The following is a 23,894-nucleotide window of genomic DNA, read 5'->3' as shown; positions in this document are numbered from 1 at the left end:
GACTCCCCTGTCCCCAGGGCAGTGTCACTGCAAAAGATACTATAGCGATGGCAGGGGTTGTGTGGGGAGGGAGGGCCCAGGTTGTACGTCCGGAGTGTTTCCCGCTCTGGGGTGGGTCTGTCTAGCAACAGCCTGAAGCCTGTGCGTGAGCCCAGCTGGAGAGCCCGGGCCCAGCCCAACCTGAAGCCCCCCGGCCCGCGGGGCAGGGCGGGCTGCTGCTTGGGGCACACGCACCTTCCTTGCCGGGGCTCGAGCACATGCGGCGCGGAGATGCTCAGCTGAACCTTCCTACGAATCCTTCCCTGGCTCGGGGGCGGGAGGAGGTGTGCAAACCCCCTGTGCCTTGGGCCTGGGGCTGCAGCCGGGCAGGGCAGCGGGGGCCGCCGAGAGGCCTGAGTGGCAGGAACCAGCCCAGCCGGGGTCCGCTTCGCCAGCCCCCGCTCTTCCTTCCGCTGCCGCTCCGGCAGCTCCGCGTCTGACACTGTTCCCGCAGCAGAGCCCGGCCACCTCTTCAGGGCACAGCCAGGGAGCAGGCGGCAAGGCTGGCTCAGAGGGCCGAGCTCCTGATGCCGCTGCAGGCCTCTGAAGAAGGCGACCTTAGGACAGAGACCCGGCGGGGTCGGGGGGGGTCTTTCTGGGGTGTCACGACGCACTCTCGAGAGCCATGGCAGCGACCTCTGTGCCCACCATTCTGGTGAACCCTCTGGCTGACACTGTAAGGGCCTGAGCCCTGATCGGTGTTTACGGCTGTTGTTTAACCCCGGGGGCCGGAGCGGGCAGGAAGAACATGCAGCGGACAGCGCCAGCTAGCCCCGTGCCCCAGCGAGGAAGAGAGCGGCGCACCCCAGCCTAAACTGCAGCATCTAGTGAGATGCAGGGAAAAGGGTAAGTGGGCAAGTTCACCGGTTACCAAATCCTCCCTCGGCCTCCAGGGCCGGCCCAGGGCTCACCTGGATGATGAAGCCAGTGGAAGAGCACTGCCGGACCCAGAGGCTGAATTTCCGCTTTTTCCTCTTCCGCAGCTCCCGCTCCGTGCATGTGGCAATGAACACAGGGTCCTCATCGATCAGGGGTTCATGTAGCACCTGCCGGGAAAGAAAAAGCAGAGATTCTCATGGAAGGCAGCATGAGCTCAGGGGGGGTCTTCAGGTCTGGGCTGAAATCTAGTCTCTGCCTTTGACCAGCTGTGTGACCTTGGCTAAGTTACTTTACCTCTCTGATCCTGAGTCCCCTTCAGTCTCCTTGAGTCTCCTCATTTGTCTATACCAGTGTTTGGGGGAGGATTAAATGAGAAACTGGCACTTAGCAGGTATTTAGTAAATGGAAATCATCATGACAGTTATTATTATTGGCCTAAGGTCCTCAGTCCAAACTCTCACTTGGGAGAGGGACCTCCAGCAGGGGTCCTGACTTCCAGCTGGACATGCCCGGTGGGGACACCCACTTCCTTTCAAGGAAGACCTTTCCACTGATGGACGCTCCAACCGTTCACTGACGCAAAGGTGACCTACATCTAACCTAAACCTACTGACCCAACTTCACACGATTCTTCAGGTTCTTTAGGTTTTCCGGACAGCTCTCATGCTGGCCCATGACCTTCTTTTTCCCAGGCTAAACATTCTCTTTTTAACAACTCTTCCTGAAATGACCCAGTTCCCTCATTGCCACGACCCAGCCTCTGGCTCTCCTCTGGGTCATCACCTCCTTTCTGACGTGGGACTCCCCAGGCAATTTTTAAACTTACTTCACCTATTTCCACTTCTCGATGGCACGGTGACAGGACTTTTTCAATGACAAGACAATAAAGTAAAAAGAAATGGCATGAAAACAGGTTCCGGGGGTGCCCCAAGTTTTGTTCCTTCAAGCTAAAGCTTTTGGGGGGACTCCTGGGTAAATTTTAGGAACCTGCTACACTTCCCCTCCAATCCAATTTCAAGCTTCCTTACGGATTGGTACGTACGTGTGTGCTTCACTGAAATGAAGAATGCTGGAAATACTATGATTCTAAGAACTCTTCACAAAACTCCAGATCAGGGGCTGGCCACCCCGCCCGCTGTAAATCAAGTTTTCCCAGAACCTGCCGTGCCCCTCACTGATGTGCTGTCAGTGGCTGCTTTTGGGCTACAAGGTCCCAACACAGACCACATGGCCCCCAAAGTCTAATACCTGGCCGCTGACAGAAAAAGTGTGCCAATGCCCGCTCTCCATCAGGGCCTTTCAACTTGAATGAACAAACTAGTGACCTGGGAATCTTATGAAATGTGGGCTCTGTTTCGGAAAGCTTGGGGCAGGGCCTGAGTTTCTGCCTTCCCAGCGAGCTCCCAGGTGATGTCAGAATGTGGCCTGATGAGGGCAGTGACCAAGTGTGACATGGACAGTGGCCTTCCGCTCTCCTATTAATGTTACCTCGAATCGCACTTAAGAAAGAACTGCCCTGCAGTGTTGGGTCTTAGGTGTGCATACCAGCCCCTTCAGTGTTCTGTTGTTGGAAGCGGGGGTCATTAAGCCCGGCCTCCCCTGCCTTGAGCTCACGAAGGGGAGGCTGGAGAAGCTGACCTCGCGCCCGGCTCCGTGCGGCTCTTCAAACCTTCAAGGCCCATCTGGAACCACTGCAGCAGGATGGCCACGCCCCACACATGGAGGGGCGGGCGGGTGGAGCCGGGAGGGAGGAAGAGGCGGCCCTCCCTCTGCTCTGCAGAAGGCCAACGTCCTCTACTCCACCTGCACCTATCACAGACTCCCGTTCAAGTTTCTATTTCATCACATGCTTCACCGGCGCAAAGGGGCCAGCGGGAACGCCTGGCCTTCCATGGCTTCTCCTCTTTTCCACCCTCATTACAGGCATGTGGAACGGGTCACCGCTGAGCGCAGCATGGGGCAGGGCGCTCTCCAGAGCTCCGAAAACTGCCCCCTCCTCTGCCAGGCTGTCGTCGGCCAGCACTGCTGTCACCCAGCTGTGTGTTCTGAGCCCCTCCCGGGTGTGACGAGCTCAGGCTGGGGGGGGGGGCAGTGGTTATGTAGGGGAGACACGGCGGCCGTGTATTGACTTCCGCAATCCCTCCCCCAATCGTCCTTTAACTAACCTGCCCCCGGGCCTGAGGAGATGCAGCGTCTCCCCATTTAGTAGCTGTGTACAGACACTCGCGCGTGGGCGCACCCCGCTGCTGGGGTTACTGGTGGAGTCTGGAGACTCTGCAAGCTCATCCCAAAGGGCCACATTTGCTGCAATAAAAAGGCTCCAGGGACTGCAGGGCAGAGGGTGCCGTGTGCCGTGTGCCGAGGTGCGGCGTGTGCATGGCGGCGATGCGGAGCCGTTCCCCGGAGCCTGGAGCCGAGTCTGCTGGGGGATGGAGCGGACACTGTTCCCACTGGTCTCAACAAGCGGAGCGAAGACCGGTCAGTGGAGCCCTGAGGCCTCGGGGTGGAGGACTGCACCTTGAAAACGCACCTTCTCCTTGAATGGAATGTTCCAGAGCCAACAGAGATTTCAGAGAAGGAGAAGCTGGAAAGCCGGGAAACCTCGAGGGTTTCCTTTATTTTACTTAACAAAGACGTAGACGACCCTGATGTTTCTACGTGTAAGAACGAGGCGGCCTCTGCGGCAGCGAGGCAGAGAGGCTGAGGGCGTGCGCGTGTGTGCCCAGGGCCGCCCCTCGACGGCCCGTGTTGGCGGGACCGCCAGCCCACAGGGAGGCCCGAGCCTGCTCCAATCCACGCTGCACTTTCTGGTCTCACCTCCTTTGGCTGGCCCTCCTCACGCAGAGCTGGCTCAGTGGGGCCCAGAGTCGAGAGGAAGCGGAAATTCCAGGTGATCACCAGCCCACTGGAAAGCCAATCCCAGGGACTCTTCCCCTCTGCCTCGTGTTCCTGTCTGGTGGGTGGGATCTACCGGGTACTGTTTGCCCCCCAGACCCCCTTTCCACCTTCCTACCCTGCGCTGTGTCCTGGTGGCCAACCTCTTATAAACCGCACGCCCCAGGGCCCTGCCCCCAGCGCCTGGCCACGAGGGAGGGACGAACAAGAGATGGGAGCCCTGCCTGCCTGCCCGCGCCGTCGGGCTGCAGCCGTCGCTGCCCCCGCTCCGCTCCTCGGCACAGGCTCACGGCGGCTTCCCGCTGTTGCCAGCCCAGGTGTTCCCCACCCTGGTGATGCCCCTAAACCCTGACTGTCCACAGTCCCAGCTTCCAATTCTCTGCAACTGCCCTTCTGGAACACAGCATTTGTTTCCTGCTGGGATCCTGACCAACATATAGAGCACGGGATGGAAAACGGTAGCGACGAGAGCACATAAGTTTGCAAATACAAAGGTAAAAATAAAAATTAAATACAAAGTAAAATTTTAAAAAGAAAAAGCAAAGGGGGGGAGGAAAAAAACCCCAACGTGAGCAGAGAGCTGAGAGCCCTTCCCCAGACTAAATCTCACGTCAGCCCCTCTTTTCTCAGTCTCATCAACTGGACGCAAAGAAAAGATGTGGGCGGCAAGAATAGAGTGACCATCTCTCCAGGGTCTCCCCTCGTACCCATCTGAGCCGTACGACGCAAGAGGGCAGAGCTGCCACCCCAGACACCTGCCCCCCTCACGGCACCCATGTCTGGGGCTGGGAAGGGGTGACCCCACATAGCTCAGAATTCGCTAGTGGGTGCTGCAGTGTGCCTACCGGCTAAACGGACCCTGGGGACACACACACACAGACATGGCGATCGCCTGGGACGTAGGTCTCAGGTGTCTGATGCTGCCGTTCCAGAAGGATCAGGCCGCCCGGGGCCGGCACACGGCAGGCACACAACAAACATGGGTGTCATCATGGGTACAGCTCGTCTAGGGGCTGGAAGGACCCTGGGCAGCCTTATCTTCAGCCTGTTAAATATCAATCATCCATGGAGCTGCTTGGTTGGCTCTGGGAAGATGCTTGGTCTTAGTGAGCTCACAGCCCTCTCCAGCAGCTCTTCAAATGTTTGATGCCAAGGATGGCCAGACTATTGTTTTTTCCCCTTGTATCCCAGCCAATGTGTCTCTGGTCTGGCTCATTTTCAACCAAGCAAATATTCAGTGACACACACAAAAAAACCAAGCCCAGCCCTGTACTTGGTCCTGCAGGGCCTGTTATAAGGCAGGGCGTGTGTCCCCAAAGACCCCACCTCCTGGTAAGAAGGAAGGCGAGTGACAAGACAAAATGGCATTCGTTGCCCTGTAAATAGTCGGGGGATTCGGGAAGCCTGGAGTCACACGGGGTCCTGGAGATGGGAAACCTACAAAGGCAGAGAGGAGGGAACACCTCCCAGGAGTCAGAAGGCATATCACAGACACCTGGAGACCCTCATGGACCGGCACATTCACAGGACAGCAGAGCAGAGACAGGAGAACCGTGCAGGGACCGCGGACCTGACACGGGACATTATTTTCCCCACGGAAACCCTGTGCTTTCCAGCTGTGCAGAGAAGATGAGACAGGGAATTAGGAGAGGATCTCAAAGAGAACAGCGAAAAGAACTTGAGGCCCGTGACGAAGACCTTTAAGGAAAAGCACAAGGAAAAGTAGGTGGGTGGGTGGGTCTTTAAACGTACAAATAAAAGAGAAGTAAGATTTTGTCTCCGTATGGAACAGATCAAAGGGAACTGGGCTCATGTGGGCTGTGAACCTCCTGATGTTTTCCTTAGAGAAATTTCTAGAAGGAGCCACCTCCTCAGTTTCCAGACCAGCAGGGCAACTTTGAGGACGATTCTGAAACTGTCTCACCACAGCCAAATGCGATTGCCCCAGCCAACCAGAAGGCCGGGACTTGGGAGCTGAGCGCAAACACAGCCTCCATGTAGGAAGCGAGGAAAGTGAGGGGCCGTAACAGTCAGGGCCGGGGCTCTGTCACCTCCAGTCCAAAGGCGGCCGGCTCTCCACGCGGGCCCGGGGACCCCAGCACCTGAGCCACTCCGACGGCCTGAGGATGGCTGCAACCCCAGGCCCGTTCCCTTCACCCTCTAGAAGGCCTCTCGCCTCCTTTCACCACCAGCAGATGAGCACATGCTCGGAGGATACGAGAAAATTAACATTACCCTGAGCAAACCATAGTTCAGAAAGAAAGTGTAATCAAAGGAGAGGGAGGGGCTTCTCTGGTGGCGCAGTGGTTGAGAATCTGCCTGCCAATGCAGGGGACACGGGTTCGTGCCCTGGTCTGGGAAGATCCCACATGCCGCGGAGCAACTCGGCCCGTGAGCCACAACTACTGAGCCTGCGTGTCTGGAGCCTGTGCTCCGCAACAAGAGAGGCCGCGATAGTGAGAGGCCCGCGTACCGCGATGAAGAGTGGCCCCCGCTCGCCGCAACTAGAGAAAGCCCTCGCACAGAAACGAAGACCCAACACAGCCAAAAAAAAATAAAAAATAAATAAATTTATAAAAAAAAAAAAGGAGAGGGAGGATGAGGGAAAAAGAGGAGGGAAACTGCATCTCGAAGCAAAATGCTGAATGGGGTTTGGAGCTGTTCCTCCATCACCTCCCTCTGGTCGGATGGGGATGGACGGGCTGGTGGCCTGGGGGACGGGCAGGGACACCCCGGAAGTGACCTCGGGGTCAAGGCAGGATGGGAGGATGCCAAGGTCACCACCCACCATTTCCCCGACCCACTGCCACCCCTGAAGGCCCGGCCCTGGCCGGCGGCCTCACCTGGGTTTGGGAAGGCCTGAAGGCGGAGTCGAAGCCATTCTGCAGGGAGTCCAGGAAGGGCTGGACCTTGTAGAGGCCGTGCGTGGTCTGGCTGGAGCGGAAGGCCACGACGTGGAAGTACTTGAGGATCTTCTCGAAGCGGGCCTGGCTCATGACCAGGGCGAGGCTGCGGTTGCTGTAGAAGCCGCCGCTCCAGATGCTGAGCACAGACTCGCAGTGGGAGGTGCTGGTGGAGATCACGTAGCCCAGGAACGCCTTCATCTCCGGCAGCGTCACGTCCACCCAGGCCCCGTCGCTCCCGAACCGCTCCTGGAACTTCTTGGCGTACAGGTTGGTCTGCACCACCATGTTCTTGAGGACGTTGTCAGGGACGAAGAGCTGGAAGAAGTCCACGGCACTGGCGCTGGGCGGCATCTTCCGGGTGGGACCTGGGCGGGCAGGCCAAGCGCCACTGCTACAGCCGCTGGGTCCCCTCGAGGCCTCCGCCCGAGCGCCACCTCCCCTCCCGACTCCCTCCCGGGAGGAGCCCGAACGCGCCCCCCGAAGCCGTCCTCCCCCGACAGGACACGCCGCCCCGCGTTCCCCGTGCCCCGCTTCCCCACTGCGCCCTGCACACGGCCCCGCCTCACAGATCTGGCAGACCAGAAACACCATCGGAAGAGAAAGGCACACGGGGGAGGAGGGTGGAGGGCACCCGCCAGAGACACACCGAGTTCTGAACAGAGGAGCTCGGCATGGGGCTCTGGGTCTCGTCTCCTTGTAAGTTAAGGTGACTTTGGGAATAAGAATGCTTTCACCACTCGGGGCCCGAAAGATTCCGTTCAAGTGAGACGGCAATCTATTAGGTACTGTCTAGGTGGTGACTCTACATTTATTAGTAAATAAATCTGAAGGGGCTTGTTTAGATAATTTCACCAATGCAATGAAAACCTCACAGTTTTTTACAAATGCAAGGACAGCCTTTTGAAACACACACACACACACACACACACACACACACACACACACATCCTTAAGGAGACATGGCTTTTAACTCCATGTAAGCGAGGCTAACAGTACGTAGAGACCTGAAGGAGACAAGCTTTGCTTCTACTGCATCCTTGTAGTGACTTCTCATAAAAGCTGTGCACATTCTTTGGAACCTTAAACTCACCCCCAGCCCACCCCCAACTTTCCACTACGACTGATGTAGGCAGTCTCTGAAAAACAACTTTTCTACAGCAAAATGAAGACTGACAGTGTACATGAGGCATCCCAGGTCTTAAATGCAGAAGGACAGATCTGGGGGGCGCAACCCTAAGTTTACTGCTCGCTAACTGCACGGCCTTGGATAGATGTCTTCATCTCTCCCGTTCATACAATGGGCACAGTAACAGCTGCTTTGCCAGGCTGTCGCGTGGGGCAGGATGAACGGGGGACGCAGGGGATGCAGCAAGCACAGTGCCTGGTCCTACGGAGGTACCTACTGGGTAACCTTTACTGAGACATCATCCAGAGAAATCCATTGACGGCGGGCTGAGGGCTTTAGAATGCTCTAACTGCCCTCATTTTACAGAAGAAGAAACCAAGGCCCAGAGAGCAAAACGGCCACCATATTCTCTTTCACCAGTCATTTCTTGGAAGGGCTCCAGGCGGTCCTGGTGCCATGGGCACCGGCCCTGGCTGACCTGACAATGAGGCCGGCAGGACGGCTCCACGGCCGCCCTGACTGAAATCATTTTATTTCCGCAAACCTTGCAGCCTCTGGCGGGTGAAGCCATAAATTATTCAGGGGTAGCTTTCAAAAAGGAGGAAAACCAGCATTTTAATGGCTACATCATGCTGAGTAAGCAGAATGAAATTTTCTCTTCCAAAAGTTATGTTTAAAGTCATTTTGCCTCTCAGACCATTTCAAAATGAATTCACACAGCAAACTCGGGCCTGGCCAACCGCTTAATGAAGAAACCGGGGAAGTAGCTGATACCCTCTTATCTGTTTAATAATCAGGCCCCGGAGGTGGGCAGATCCCCAGCCGAGATAAGACTCCCTCCCTTCTGATTCGTGTATCAAGAGCTTTTCTGGGTATTAACCCGTGTGATCCTCACGACCTGTGAAGCAACGTCCCGTCCTGCAGGTGAGGAAACAGGAGCTCAGAAGCGTGAGGACACAGCCCAAGGCCGCCCACCTCTAAGTGCCTTAGAGCGGGTGACCTTCGTCCCACCGGGCCTAGGTCCAGTCACCCTGCTGCAGCTGTGAACGGCGCCCCTGCCGCCCTCCCGAGTGTCCCATCCGACCACAAGGGACGTGGCTGTCTGCAACGGCGAGCACACAACTCAAGCCAGGTGTGTGGTCCTCACGACCACACAGCCTCCCTCCGCCTCCGAGGTGGGCAAAGGAGGGTCACAGAGCACAGCCAGGAGCAACTCTGGAGGGAGAGGACCCCATGTTGCCATAAACGTAAAGGCAGCATGGAACTGGGGCTGGGAGCGGCCCTGGGGGAGGAGAGGGGACGCCTGCCCAGGCTTATCCTGGCGTCCAGCTAATAAACTCACACAACCGTCTCCCTCCCCTCCCTCCTCACGCCCACCCACCCCATCGTGTCACCACGCCGCTCCTTCAAGGCCCCATCACCACCACCCACCTGGTTCCCTTGGCCTCCAGGGGATCAAACCCAGGATGTGGCAGCAGGCCTGCAGACCAGGGGGCCCTGACAGTCGCTCAGTGAAGCTCCATCCCCCGGAGACTCCCCAGCCCACCGCATGCGAGGAACCCCTAACCCCTCTTCTCAGCAGCGGCTACAAAAGCAGATGTTCTGTTTGGAAAGGGGACGGTCACTTGAGGGTGGCAGCGAACCACCATTCAGTGAAAAACGTCGTGGTGACCCTGGGAACAGAAAGGAGTACGACCGGTATTCCCTCCCCAGAGGTTCTCGATGGGGTGAGGGGAGCAGGCCACGGAGAGTGACCCGGTGACGTCAGGCTGGGGAAGGCTGTGCCCACGAGGGGACCCTGAGTCCAGGTCCTGGGGACAGGGTCCGGGAGGCTCCCTGAAGGGGCCAGGCGAGCTGGGCTTTATGGGTGGAAAGTCATCAGCCCCATGGGGCTGGGGTGCAGACGTTGCAGAGTATTTCGGGCAGAGAGGACATCTCGTGCAAAGGCCCCGGGAGGAGGGTGAGTGGCTCGAGGCGTCGAGGGGCACGGGACCTGGGCTGGCACCGGGGCCGGGCCAGTGAAGCACCGTGAGCACGACGGACCACACTTCAGGGGGTCCTCGCTGCCCGCAGAGTGGCGGAGGTCTGGGCTGCTCCTGAAGTCACTGAGACCCGGCGGGGACCCAACGGAGCGGGAGGGGTGGCCACGGCCCGTCCCTGTGCTTCTCTGGCTCCTCCCCTGGTCCCCCTGCAGGTGTGCTGGGCACGGGCACGGACTACAGGTGAGGGGGCAGCGGGGACGGCCTGAGCCCGGGAGCCTCCATCCAAAAGCGGCCACATCCACTGATCACTTCCACTGGTACCAGGACTGGCACACAGGCTGATACCTTAAGCTAACGGTGTCTGGACCGAAACCCCAGGTTCCCCACTGCGCCCCCCGCCCTCTGCTCCTCCCCACCAGCCCCCCGGTTACCTGGGCCAGACACCTGGACCACCGTGGGTCCCACGCCTCCTGCAGCCCACGCCCACCCCTGCACCACACCGTGCCCACCAACCAGCGCGTGCAGCCCTCCCTCCCACGCGGCCTCCGCCTCTGGCCTGGACGATTAAAGCAGCCTCACGCAAGGGCATCCCCCCCCCCAAATAACTGACAGCAACAGGGAAATTATTTTAAAGACACAAGCCGGATCACAGTACCTCCCTGCGTAAGGAAAACGCCCCCATGAGTGCCCATTGCACTTAAAGCAGAGCTACGTTCCTCACGAAGCGCCCAGGGTTCAGAGCCCTGCATGCCCCACCCCCAGGCTCGTCCTGGGCCACGCTCCATGCCGGGCCGGTGCTCGGCTCATAGGTGGAGCTGGTGTCAGGCCTGGGCCCCGGCATCTCTTCCCACCACAGGGCCTGCGTCCACGCAGGCGTGTCTGCGGGGACGAAGCCCTCCCGGCCTCTAGATTCATTGAGCATCCCCACCTGTAGGCTTTTCTGCCCACCCAACTGCAAGCTGACCAGTGCCGGGCTTCTCAGTCTCGGCCCCCACTGGGTCTCCCTCCTTGTGTTCATCAGCCTACTGTGGTTTTCTTAGGGACTTACACTTGCTGCGGTCTGCCTCTGCTGCCCCACCCTCAGAGGTCGAGGCCGTCGCATCACCCTGCATCCTCGGAGCCCAGTACACGGTATGTCCAAAACATTCCCGCTGAGGGTGGATGGATGGTGAGTGGCAAGGAGGAAGGAGCCACGCCCACCGAGGAGGAGGAGCATCGGTGCTGAGCCCCCCAGGCAGGGTCTGGTGTCTGGACAGCAGCCCCCCGTGCTAACGCCCGGTGGAGAAGTCAGGTCAGCCAGCAGCTTCTGTGTGTAACAGGAGGCCTGAGTGGGCGGGCAGGGCGGGGCAGGGCGGGGCAGAGCAGGCACACCCCTGGCTGCACCTCCCTGAGGACACCAAGCTGGGATGGCCAGGTGAGCCCTGGGTGGGAGACACTTGGTCACGGACAGGATGTGGGAAGGGGTGCGTCACAGACACCGTCCAGGTGCCCAGCTTGGGTGAGCTGGCTCGGGATCTTGTTGGGTTTAATTTCCTCCCTCCCTCCCTTCCTGAATTGAGGGAAACCACTGCAGAACTCCCCCTGGCCCTTCTGCATCTTCTGATGCCTTTTCCCCCTTCCCTGTCCACAGCTACTGGCTGTGTGACCTTAGGCAGGCCACATAACCTCTCTGTGCCTCAGTTTCCTTATCAGTCAAATTGGAGTAATAACCACCCTAGAGTGAGTGGAAGTCAGACAATGGCCAGTCCTGGCCAGTCCGCCCTGAGGCCCACTGGGGCGTGGGTCCTGGTCCCAAAGGAGCTGCTCCGGCTGCCCCTTTCCCTCCACCCACTGCACCACCCAGACCCAAGGCAGCCGGGCACCCCGCATGTGGCACTGACCCCCACCTTTGCCCTGTCTGGAAGAAAAGGCTGGCGCTGTGTGCTTTCGAAAGCGTAACCTTTTAGAGACTGAAGCTTTCATTTTGAGATGAGATTGGCATTTTGCATACACTGGCACTTTGGGGTACAAATAGTCAGCAGTTTTGCGACATGTATGAGGAACACAATATTTTGAATTAACGGTTTAAAAATTACAAAATAACTTATCTCCAGGCCAAATCAAACGGTATAAAAATATAACAGGAGGACTTCCCTGGTGGCGCAGGGGTTAAGAATCCGCCTGCCAATGCAGGGGACGTGTGGTTCGATGCACATGCCGCGGAGCAACTAAGCCCACGCACGTGCCACAACTACTGAGCCTGTGCTCTAGAGCCCGCGAGCCACAACTACTGAGCCCACGTGCCACAACTACTGAGCCTGCGCTCTAGAGCCCGCAAGCTACAACTACTGAGCCCACATGCCACAACGACTGAAGCCCGCGTGCCTAGAGCCTGTGCTCCGCAACAAAGAGAAGCCACCGCAATGAGAAGTGCGCGCACCGCAATGAAGAGTAGCCCCCGCTCGCCGCAACTGGAGAAAGCCCGCGTGCAGCAACGAAGACCCAATGCAGCCAAAAAAAAAAAAAATTAATTAATAAATTAATAAAAAAATATAACGGGAACATCCTGTATCATCACAAAAATATTCCTCTCACTGGAGACACTGAAAAATCTTAAGGCACAACAGTCCATAAATGGGTAACGCAGAAGACAGGCGGACCCGTTGTTCTCATTGCCAGCTGCAGCTGGTCTTCACCTTCGGTGGACGTAATCGTCCTGTCTCTCGCATCCTTCTGTCCTTCCCCCGGTGGCTGACAGGCAGGACAAGCCAGCTATCTGACAAGCCAGCTATCTGACAAACACTTGAGGTCTAAGTCTCCACTGCAGAATGCAGCCAGGCGGCCACGCGAGAGCTCTAAATCCTCTTCCCTTGCATAACTTTTGCTCACAGCTAAGTGACAGGTAACAAATGCAAGTTGATGCTGTTCATAGTGAACAGATCATAGAACAGCAGCGTGTGGTCCCTACAGAAAGAGGCTAATCTGTGGGCTAACGGAGACACTAAATCCAGAACCTTGACTAGACGTCATGTGGCAAAGCGCTGGTACACAAAGAAGGGGTGACATGCACCTGAGCCCGACATGTCACCTTCAGAAGCACTCACTGTATGAGGCACATACACGCACGTAAGAAGGCCTGTTTAACACGAAACATAAGATTCCTGTGTGACAGCCAACTCGAGCTTCTCCACCTGCAGTCAACCTGCTCCGAAGGGTCTCCTGGGAGCGCTCTGCAGGGCAGAGGTGGCCGTGACCATCTCCACGTGCACTGAGCTAAGAGAGCCCTGGGAGAGAGAGCATGGCAGTGCCCGCTCCCCTGGGCCCGGGGAACCTCCCACCCGGACCATGTCCTCTCTGTCTGGAGCAGCGGTGTTTCTACAGTCGAGCTCATGTGCACAAACTATTCTTTGGACTCCGTTCGTGAAAAGACATCAGGTCAGACATGTTTGTACAGACAGAACAAGGAACTCCTACTCCTCCGACCAGATCTGGTTCTCAGCGTGAGTAGCAAGGTGATGACGCCACAGAGCAGACTCAGAGGTCACGGGAACGACAGATGTCACTGTAACTGTGACTCCTTTACTGGCAGTAGCCCAAAGGCCAGGAGGCAACAAGGCTATTCTGTGACAATCTGTGAGTCTGAGTCCTGCCATGCCCAGTGTGCTGTGGCCTTCACCAGCCCACGCTACTGAGAAAGCCTGGACCAGGCTCCCCTCCCCGCCCTGGACCAGGCTCCCCCTGCGCCCACCCTCCCCCCAGGCTCATTCCCGACACTCTCCCCCATCCCCCTGCCCTGGCCCAGGCTCCCCCTGCACGCACCCTCCCCCCAGGCTCATTCCCGACACTCTCCCCCATCCCCCTGCCCTGGACCAGGCTCCCCCTGCGCGCACCCTCCCCCCAGGCTCATTCCCGACACTCTCCCCCATCCCCCCCATCCCCCTGCCCTGGACCAGGCTCCCCCTGCGCCCACCCTCCCCCCAGGCTCATTCCCGACGCTCTCCCCCATCCCCCTGCCCTGGACCAGGCTCCCCCTGTGCCCACCCTCCCTCCAGGCTCATTCCCAACGCTCTCCCCCATCTCCCTGCCCTGGACCAGGCTCCACCTGCACCCACCCTCCCCCCAGGCTCATTCCCGACACTCTCCCCCATCCCCCCCATCCCCCTGCCCTGGACCAGGCTCTCCCTGCACCCACCCTCCCCCCAGGCTCATTCCCGAAGCTCTCCCCCATCCCCCTGCCCTGGACCAGGCTCCCCCTGCGCCCACCCTCCCTCCAGGCTCATTCCCAACGCTCTCCCCCATCCCCCTGCCCTGGACCAGGCTCCCCCTGCGCCCACCCTCCCTCCAGGCTCATTCCCGACACTCTCCCCCATCCCCCTGCCCTGGCCCAGGCTCCCCCTGCGCCCACCCTCCTCCCAGGCTCATTCCCGACGCTCTCCCCCATCCCCCTGCCCTGGACCAGGCTCTCCCTGCACCCACCCTCCTCCCAGGCTCATTCCAGATGCTCTCCCCCATCCCCCTGGCTCTCCCCCATCCCCCTGCCCTGGCCCAGGCTCATCCCACTAAGACACTTGGGCACCAAGACACGTCTTTCCCTCTTCCTTAGTGCTGAGGAGGGAGGTGTGTGTAAGGACGCGGAGGAGCTGGGGCTGGGTTGGGAGCTGCCCTGCTCCAGGGTCTCGTCTGCCTGAACCTCCGGGAAGCTGCTGTATCTCTGGGTCTCAGCTTCTCACTGGTCACTTGCATCATCTCCCGTCCAAGACTAACGAAACAACAAGACGATGATGTAAGTTATTTTGAGGAATGTCAATAATCGTATAAAAGTCTCCCATCGTCATTCTGAAATGGCTGCTGTCCAGCCAAGTTGAGGCCCTGGACTGGGTCCAGCTCCCCATGACTCGCCAGCCGTGGGACCTCGGGCACATTCCTTAACCTCTCTGTCTTGGTCTGTTTGGGCTGCTACAACAGAATACCACAGGCAGGGGGCTCCAACAACAGAAATGTACTTCTCACAGTTCTGGAGGCCAGAAGTGCAGGGTCAGATCAAGTGCAGGCAGATTCGGTGTCCGGCGAGGTGACGGCCGCCTTCTGGTTCATAGGGGGCTGTTTCCTCGCTGTGTTCCCACATGGGGAGGGGACCAAGGAGCTCTCTGGGTCTCTTTCATAAGGCACACATCCCATCACGAGGGCTCCACCCTCATGCCCTGAGCACCTCCCAACGCCATCACACTGGGCGTTAGGTTTCAGCATATGAATTTGGGGGGCATCACACTGGGCGTTAGGTTTCAGCATATGAATTTGGGGGGCACAAACGTTCAGTCTACAGCACGGTGATCTGCAGTCTCCATGCCGGTAAACGGAAGATAACAGTCTGAAATTCAGGGTTTGGGTGAGGATGAAGTGGGACGACGTACGTCAGGAGCCTAAGGTACGTCGCACACGCCCAACACCCAGTAATACTGCCTCACCACCTGCGGACGGCATCCGTGAACCCCACATCCCCGGCTCCTGTCCCTCTTCCAGGAGCTCGCTTACCAGATGGCTGTGACAGAACAGCAGCCTTGGCGACCACACTTTGTGTTTCATTTAGACACCGTGTCTATTTTTCACATGAGGCTGTATTTTGAAAGCTCTGCTTGGGTACAGAAAGGACAGAAGTGTTTTTCCCACTTTGGTAGCACCTGATGGGGGAGGGACGTGGTGGTGAGGAACCGTCCAAGGCCTGCCCACCTCCAGCCCCAGTTCGTGCAGAGTGGCCAGGGAGGATGGGCCACCCGGATGCTGAGTTAATGTCCCCCATCCCTTCCCAGATCTTCCCTGATGCCACCACACCCACTGCAGCTCTTCAGCCCCAATCACATCAGGTCCGTGCCCGATTTCCATCCACCCGGGACACTGTTTCTTCCTCAGGCTCCTTCCTCAGACCTACCTCCTCCCGTTCATGAGGCCTCAGCTGAGACCACTGAGGTCCCCAACTTGCTGCCAGCCCTGGCCAGTTCCAGGTAGCATGGCAACCTCACCCGCACCCCCCGGACCACCCTGGTCCCTCCTCCATGAGAGGTGACAGAAGCGGACCATGCCGTCAGGCGCTGGGGGAGGAGCAGTGAAAAGGATGCAACCATCCTAGGCTTCAAGAAGTGTGCCCTTGACAGGACAGAAAAGCCTGACGTGCTGGCGGAGGGTCTTCTTGGCATCGAGCCCCACAGCGAGCGTGTGACTGGCAGGGTCTTCCTCTTGCAACAGCCCACCGAGGAGGCACTGGGACGCCCGCTTCGCAGCTGCGGAGGCTCAGGCTCACGGGGACAACTCGTGCGAGGTCACCGGGCCCGGGGAAAGACACGCCGGAGAGCCTCGCCCTGGCGGCCCTGCGCACGGGGGCACAGACGCCCCACACGGTGGGCCCCTCTCACTTTGCGGTTGCTTGCGACCCTCCACGTACGCGATGAAGCTCTGACCACGAGGATGCTGTGAGGCAGCGGCTGATCAGGAGAAAGGGGGGAAAGCTGGAAGCCGACCACCGACGCACACGTGGGCTTGCGAGGTCTTCTCGTGGCTGAAGTAGATTCTTAGAAAGCTAACTGTGTGCTGCTGAAGTGAGACGGGCCCTCCTTGAAAGCTGGCGGGGCCGGGAGGAGCGCGGCCAGGATCTGGCTGCTGATGTACCAGCAGGAAGTCGTGGATATTGTTAGGGTGCTGTCGGGGATGTCAGGGTGATGTTGTCACTTACGGTGACTCCCGGGAGAGAGGGTAACAGAAGCGGTGCGCGTAGCGTCCACGGGCGGGGGTCTTTGTCTGTTCTGTTCCCTGTTGCATCTTCACCGCCTAGAACACTGTCCGGCCCACGGGAGGTGCTCAGCAGATACCTTGTCGGGTGAGTGATGAATGAATGAGGGAATGAGGGAATGAAAAGGGAAATGGCTCTTTAGGATGTGAGGGCAGTAAACAGAGAAGGTCAAAAGCATCGAGGGTTAGGGTTATGGAACCCGATGAGGGAGGGAGAAGACAAAGGGGCAGGTCCTGGAGCTGGGGACCCTTTCCAGGCACCTGTGTGTGCGTGCATGCATGTGTGTGTATGTATCCGAAGAGGTGAGGGACCCGGGCCTCACATTCCTCAGGACCCTAGATGTGGACCTTTGTGCTTACCTACACAGGAGATTAAACACATGGCTACAGAGACACACACGCTGGGCCGTGCACAGAAAATGCGCCGTTTTGGGAATCCTGTCTTGGCCCTGAAAAAATACTGGGAGCCTGAAGAAGCAAACAAACCAGAAGCAAGTGGCACAGGCTGGTCCCGAGCCCTGGAACACCTCAGCCACAGGCCATTGAGGATGAGTCTGGAGAAACCAGAGGCCCTGCGAGGCCCCCAGGGAAACGGTCTGGCCCTTGCCAACCCGAATGAGAAAGTAAAGGTCACGTGGCAGCCTGCCCCCAGACAGTGGGCCTCGGAAGGTCAAACCTGGACTTCCTCTCCGGGGCCCAGCCCGGCCTGAGCAGCAACTGGTCAAGGATGTGTGTGGACATGACGGCCGTTAGATCACTGATGGGCGGCGGTGGGTGGGGACAGCTGGTCCGTGCTCTGCTGGCCCCTACCATCCAGGCACCGCTGGCTCCCAGGCTCCCCTCCCCAAAGGGCAGCGGGCTCCGCCTGGTCCGTGCACGCAGTGATGGGGAGGTGGGTGGCACTGGACTCCCTCCCCGGGAGGACCTGCAGGACATGGGTGACAGCCCCCCACCCTGGTTCTCTTAGGCAACGCCCCGACACACACACACACACACACACACACACACACACTCTCTCTCTCTCTCTCTCTCTCTCTCTCTCTCTCTCTCTCTCTCTCTCTCTCTCTCTCTCTCTCTCTCTCTCTCTCTCTCCCTCCTGGTTTAGAATCACTGGTGCGATCCGTTACCCCCTTTTACAGACTCGCCAGTCACTTGAGGCCACACAGCCCAGGTCTGCAGACCCGCACACCGTCCTCCTTCTTTTCCACCATCAGCCCCTCTGGATTTACTCTGAGCGTGTGTGTGTGTGTGTGCTGGGGACAAGGGGGTGCTGCAAGAGGACAGGGGTGTAGTTTCCACTACCCCAGGGCCCCGCGGCGCCCCACAGACAGACAGACAGCCGGTGCTGGCCGTGTCTCAGGACAAAGGAAGCCACAGGAGCCGCTTGGCCCCCGGATGCTGATGAGATCCCTCTAATTCCCTGCACACCCGCCCACACCCTGGCGGGAGACAGAACACAGGACGAGAGACGGAAGAGACAAGGCAAGGGGTGCTGGGATGGAGAACCAGACCCCAGGGGGTGGGGCAGGGAGAGAGAAAAAGCCTGGGCAAGTGAGGGACAAGCAGCACGGGCCTGGGCTCCCCCCTCTCGGCGTGGAGGCCAGGCGGGGACGGGCGGGATGCTGCAGGTGCGGACGCGGGAGGGCGACCCCGGAGACACCGCGGGCAGAGGCTGAGCCCGTCCTGCTGGTCACCCCGTGGCCTCCAGGACAGACGGCACATCCGCCTCACTTTCCCGCGAGGAAACAAGGACCACAGAAGGTCTCAGTCACAGTGAGTGAGCTGGGGTGACTCTGGCCTCTGGCCTGCTGGTAGCCTTTCCCCTCTCAGGCCACACTCCAGAGCCCAACTCCACAAAGGCTGCCCAGGGAGATATTTATTTATTTATCAGTAAATAGGAATAAATCACGTTTATTTTACTTCACAAAGACCTATATCACCCTGATGTTTCTGTGTGTAAGAACGAGGCGGCCTCTGCGGCAGCGAGGCAGAGAGGCTAAGGGCGTGCGCGTGTGTGCCCAGAGCCGCCCCTCGACGGCCCGTGTTGGCGGGACCACCAGCTGTGGCCCAGGGGGCGGCCCTCGGCGAAGGCTGTGTCACCAGGACCTCCTTTCCCCTTCTGGGTCTGGGTGGGGGTGGGCGCCCGCGGACCCCAACCTGGGCCCGAGCCCTCTCCCTTCACCGGGAGCTCCACCATCACCTGAGCAAACCCACCTCCGGGCACCAGTGCCCCACTGTCTACAGCAGCACGAGCTCGGACAAGCGTCTGCTGTTTTAAACTGCAGTTTGTTTTCCAACACAAATGCTATTCTTGTCGCCCATCTCGTGGCAATGTTATTTTTTCCTCAGCTTTAAATCATGCAGCTTCAGGATGAAGTCTGTACGAAAATTATTGGTAGGACAAATTACCCGGATGAGACCTGCTCTAGAAACACAATCGCCTGTGCATCGTGGGCCACTCTGCCTGGAAGGCCCACCTGCTGCCATGGGCTCAGCCCCTGGCCACTGGAAAGACACCCAGCTGACGCCTGAATTCTAAAGCATTCAGGGATGTTTAAGAAAAACTTAGACTTTGAGGAACAGAAGGCACAAAGGTGACCGCCCCCAAGGCCCGGCTTCAGAGAACTTGAGAACAGAAACCCAGAGCCAGTTGTCTCGTGCCCAACAGGTCTGTTCAAGCTGGACAACAGTCAGATTATTCGTTCAGGAGGGGAGCCTCTGAGGTACATCCTTTAATTCCACAACGTACCGAAGTGTGAGGTGCCCGGTATGGGGAGGGGACACTGACCTTCATTTAGGGCTGGTGACGCGCCCAGAGCTGCGCTCGAGACCCATGTATGTTAGCACCACATTTCTAAGGAAGTTGTACGGATGCGGAAGAAGAGACACAGAGCTCGGGCCAGCTGCTGAAGGTCGGAGCCCAAGCGTGAGCCCTAGTTGCCTCCTGACCCCATGCCACTGCCCCATCACGGAAGCACGCCTCCCACCACAGCGCCCCAAGCACCAGTCTAGCCTGTGCACCAGCTCCCTGGGCACCGAGCACGAAGACGTGCACTGGGGGTGGCTGGAAGGCAGTAAAAGGTCCCATCGTGGGGCAGCCCTCCCCGGCCGAGGTGAGTGACCTCTATCACCTAAGCGTCTCAGAACAGAGGAGCGGGTCTTCCGGGCAGGAGAAGGGCCCACGGCGCTCAGGCAGCCGCACTTGTCACGCTGCGAGCCCAGGAAGAGCAGGGAGCTCTCAGCTCAGCGGACCCTCCAACACGGCACACGGCCTGGGTGAGACGGCACCCCGGCCACGTTTACCCAGCCGTTTTGGAGCTACTGCGTTGTTTAGATTTCCTTCCTGTTAAGGGTGACTCCACACTAGAAAGGCCAATTGCAAAGCACATACGCAACTATTCCTCATTTTCATGCGTAAAGATAAAAAACTAGAGTGAATAATCAAAGGCGAAAGCAGTTAGGAGACCCGGAACACTATAAACCACACCTAGCAAGTGCCGTGCGTGTCTTCCCCACCACCGTCCCCCTGTTGTCCTCTTATTTGGTAAGGAGCTCGCCCCACGTACGTGCTAAGAGCACAGAATGCACCTTTCCAATGGTAGCCCCTCCAATTGGAGCAGATGCAGAAAGGCTGTCCTCCTCCTACAGAAACTCTGATTACGTCGTATCTTCCTTAGAGATGCTCTCTGCAACAGACTCTGCTGGCTAAATGTGGACGGAGATGAAGTTAGTCCTCCACTCACCCCTGCTGATAGCCAGAAGCCGATCGGCATACCTGACACACAGGTCCCTTCTAGAGATGCTCATTGTGGTCAACCAAGTGAGTGCCGGGCAAGGATGCTTCAGGGACCTGCAGCTGGTGGCCTGGGGCCTCCTGTCGCCTCCTGCCGGCCCAGCCTTTCTCCATGGTGCGTCTCCCGCCCCCGTCTGTCCCTCATGACTCCAGCTCTGCAGCACTGCCAGAATCTTGATGGAGAACTGAAGTTCCAGTGGAGAACACCTTCAGGTATGACCCTTCCCAAGGGGGTTCTCATTTTAATAAAGGCTTCAGGGACTATCAAAGGCTTCAACTTCCTCAATCACTCCAGTGGCAGAGTGGCTAGTAGGTATGGAGAATGACACAAAGTGGGGCTAAGATTTTGTAGCCTTTGGGTAGATTTGGGTCCTGCTCAGATACCTACAGAAATATCGCCCAGGGTGTGTCCAAAACCCATCTGTGCAGGTGCCACCCGACACCCAGCGCATACACAGGCACTCACCTCCCGAGGAGGGAACAGAAGAGGCCCTCTCCCTCCGCTTCAGCGTAGGTGTCAATCCCTGTCCAGAGGTGGCCAACAGGCTCTGGCGCTCATGTCGCTTCTAGTTGGCAACTGCCTGTACACTTGTTAAGGAGGATTCTGAAGCCCTGTCTGGGGCTGGGGGAAGGTGGTGCTGGCTCACAAGCAATGCTTGCTGTGGGTGCAGGTGGCCAGGGGCAGGGCCACCATTATAAGTGATTTCCATTTTTCATACTTTTCTGAATATGATTTCTGGGACTAATGGATGTAATTAAACATATGGCCTTTAAAATGAGAAAAAGAACACCAAATGATATTTTAGAGAATGGGCACTTGAGGTCCTGACGTCCTTCTACCCTTCCTTGCAAGGCAAAGGGTGGGTTTCACTTGTAAAGCTAGAGTGGGACTAGGGGGTTTCTAGAATCCTTTCTACAGTGATATTCTGTGCCTCACGGCCTATCTGCCTCAAGCACCAACTTCTACTCCTTAGACAGGAGGCCACTTGAGCAGGAGTGAAGTCGAGTCCCAGGCCCCCCTTCTACAGCCCGCGGCCCCCAGGCTCCAGCTCCTGGCCTACAGCACTCCCACTGGGCGATGAGGGGCAGAGGGCCCTGGGGCGAGAGCTCTCAGAGGCTTCCGAAGACTTCCAGCCCCTTTTTCCTCTTTGGGATGCCACCTCCCCCGACCTAAGGTTCTAAGAAGGAATAAGCGAGCAGACAAGCCAAAACACCCAACTTATGGAGACTGAATGCAGTCCGGACCTCAGGGGGTAAATTTTTTATGAGGCTGGAAAAAATATAAGAATCCCCCAAAGGTTAACATGGTAGTCAAATACTTGCTTGTGTTTGCCATTGGTTACAGATACTCCTCTTCGTAACCAAGGGTGTTGTTTGTCAAGACTTGGGGAAGAAAAGGCAGCCTGAGCAGATGTTGGCAAAATGCAAAAGCAAGAGCCCCAGCAGGAAGGGGGTGTACCAATGAGGGGAGAGGCAGGGAAGCTCCCGCACCCCACACTCTTGTCTTCCAATCAGCTGTGAGCTGCTCCCAAACTCAGAAAGCAGGTTTCCAGGTTGACATTTCCACGCTGGACGCCGTAGATGCACTAAGGAGAAAACTCTCCATCCTCCCAACCCCTTACATGTGAGAGAGATGGCCGGTCAGGCTGGACTTTGAGTTTTCATCTGAGCTTTCCCTTCCTGTTTGTTTTTTTACATATAGACAAAGAACCTCACAATGAAATAGCAAAATATCCAGGAGGATGTGAGCAGACCTAAGCAAGACAGGGCATCTCTCTTCCCTTTTCCAAACATGCACCAGTGTCAGAAGCTGTGGTGGGCGCTTCTACATGAGACTTCTTTTTCATCCTCCCATCCTCCCACGACCATGGGGGGTTGAGAGTGCAGCTTCTGGCACCAGCAGCCCAGGGGTGAATCTGCCACTTGTTAGCTGTGTGACCTTGAATGCGATGCCTCCTCTGTGGGCCTCAGGCCACCTACCTCACTGAGCTGTTGTGAGGATTAAATGAGTTAGGACTTATCAGGATGCACTCAGGAACCATGGGTCACTCCTCCTCTTGCTGTTGTTACTATTTTCATTGTCGAGCCACAGTCTGTTGATGTGACACGGAATCAGTGGAGGGCAGAGTGTGGGCAGAGCGCCGTGGGATGGCCAAGATGTACAGACTCCTTCCCTTCTAAGGAGGCATCGTTCCAAAGGAACACTTTACAGAGGAGAAGCTTTGTGTAGTTTTTATTATTCTTTTATTATTTATTCTTTGCTAAGGCGAGAATCCCAAGCCACCCAGGAGGCAGGCAGCTCCCTACCTCCCACCAAACCTGGAGCCGGCCTGAGGGTCTACGAGAGGCCTTACCTTCCTGGACTCAGCCCGCCCTACCTGCTCCATCCACTGGCCAGGGTTCTTACCCTTTGAGGTCCTGGGTGACTACAGAAAATATAACGATCATCCAAACCAGCAGTTCTATTTACAAGTGGGCAAACTGAGGGCCTGGGCCCTGGTTTCCCCTCTGGCGGCCCCTGCGCTCTGCAGAGCTGCCCCAGGGCCGTCACTGTCATCATTCAATGGTCTGTTCACGTCACCGTTACTGAGAATTCTTATTCTAACCCCAAGGACCACTTTTGGCACACGCTGCGGGGCCAGGGCCTGGGGCTGGCTGGGGTGGGCATCAGGGGAGAGCTCCGACACGAGGGGGCAGAGCAGGGGCGGGGCAGCACACGGAGACGGATGGGCCCTCGGCCAGCTGCACCGCCCACGAGCAGCCCGATGCCAGGCAAATATTCGTCTGCAGAATAAAGGGGTTGGATTGAGACCATCTAAGGTTCTTTCCAGCTCTTTCAAAACATAATTGCTGTCCACAGCCAAGAAGCAGGCCCTACGAAATCTACAGAGACAGAACGTTGGCTATTGGCTCCTTGGAAAGTAGAGGCGAGGAGTATGCCGGGGTAGGGGAGTGACAGCTGACGGGTAAGGCGTCTCTTCTTGAGGTGACGATGCTCTAAAACTGACTGACGACGGCCGTGCGTATTTGCGGCTGTCCTAAAAACCGCTGAACTGTATACTGGAAATGGGTGAGCTGTATGCTAAGTAAATTATATCCCAATAAAGCTGTTATCCCCCCAGAAAAAAAAGCAGCAGGCTCTGACTTCATTGTGACTGCTCCTGCTGGAAGGAGGGGACATCCCCTCTCCCTCACAGGGCTGTCAAGACGGTATCTGAACAGTTCTGAGCGCGGTGTCTGGTGCAGCCCACGTGCTCTGTGCACAGCAGCCAGCAGGGAAGGGCCTGCTCCTACGGGGAGGGCCCTTCTCCCAGGGAAATCTTAGAAGGGAGGCGAGGAGCTGCCCTGCCTTTTGGCATGAGGTCAGTCCTCCCGGGCCAGGCCAGCCCCTTCCTAATCGCAGGTGCACACAGCCCCCTGCCGCGGGAGGAGAGCCTAAGCGCGCCGGTGCGAGGTGCTGAGTGTGGATCCCTGTGAAGCAAATTCCTTGAGATAAAGGGGGTGAAGCTCATCTC

The 23,894-nt window shown here is 57.7% G+C and overlaps 1 protein-coding gene across 3 annotated transcripts in view; it reads right to left on the bottom strand.

Moving 5' to 3' along the window:
- Positions 1 to 23,894, bottom strand: part of PGBD5 (piggyBac transposable element derived 5) — an 88,876-nt gene that overhangs the window by 28,433 nt on the left and 36,549 nt on the right. For all 3 annotated transcript variants that reach the window (XR_014248939.1, XM_082407124.1, XM_082407125.1), the window contains exons 2-3: positions 6,657 to 7,084; positions 951 to 1,085 (exon numbers count right to left, since the gene is read on the bottom strand). Coding sequence is in view for 2 of the 3 variants with exons in the window: in XM_082407124.1 (XP_082263250.1) it covers positions 951 to 1,085; positions 6,657 to 7,084 (563 nt within the window). In the remaining variant the exon portion in view is untranslated. The remainder of the gene's footprint in view (positions 1 to 950; positions 1,086 to 6,656; positions 7,085 to 23,894) is intronic.

Source organism: Balaenoptera borealis (genome assembly GCF_965194805.1).
Source record: "Balaenoptera borealis genome assembly, chromosome: 10".
Classification (NCBI taxonomy): Eukaryota; Metazoa; Chordata; class Mammalia; order Artiodactyla; family Balaenopteridae; genus Balaenoptera; species Balaenoptera borealis.
Note: the sequence above shows the minus strand (reverse complement) of the source record. Positions and strands in the feature narration are given on the sequence as shown.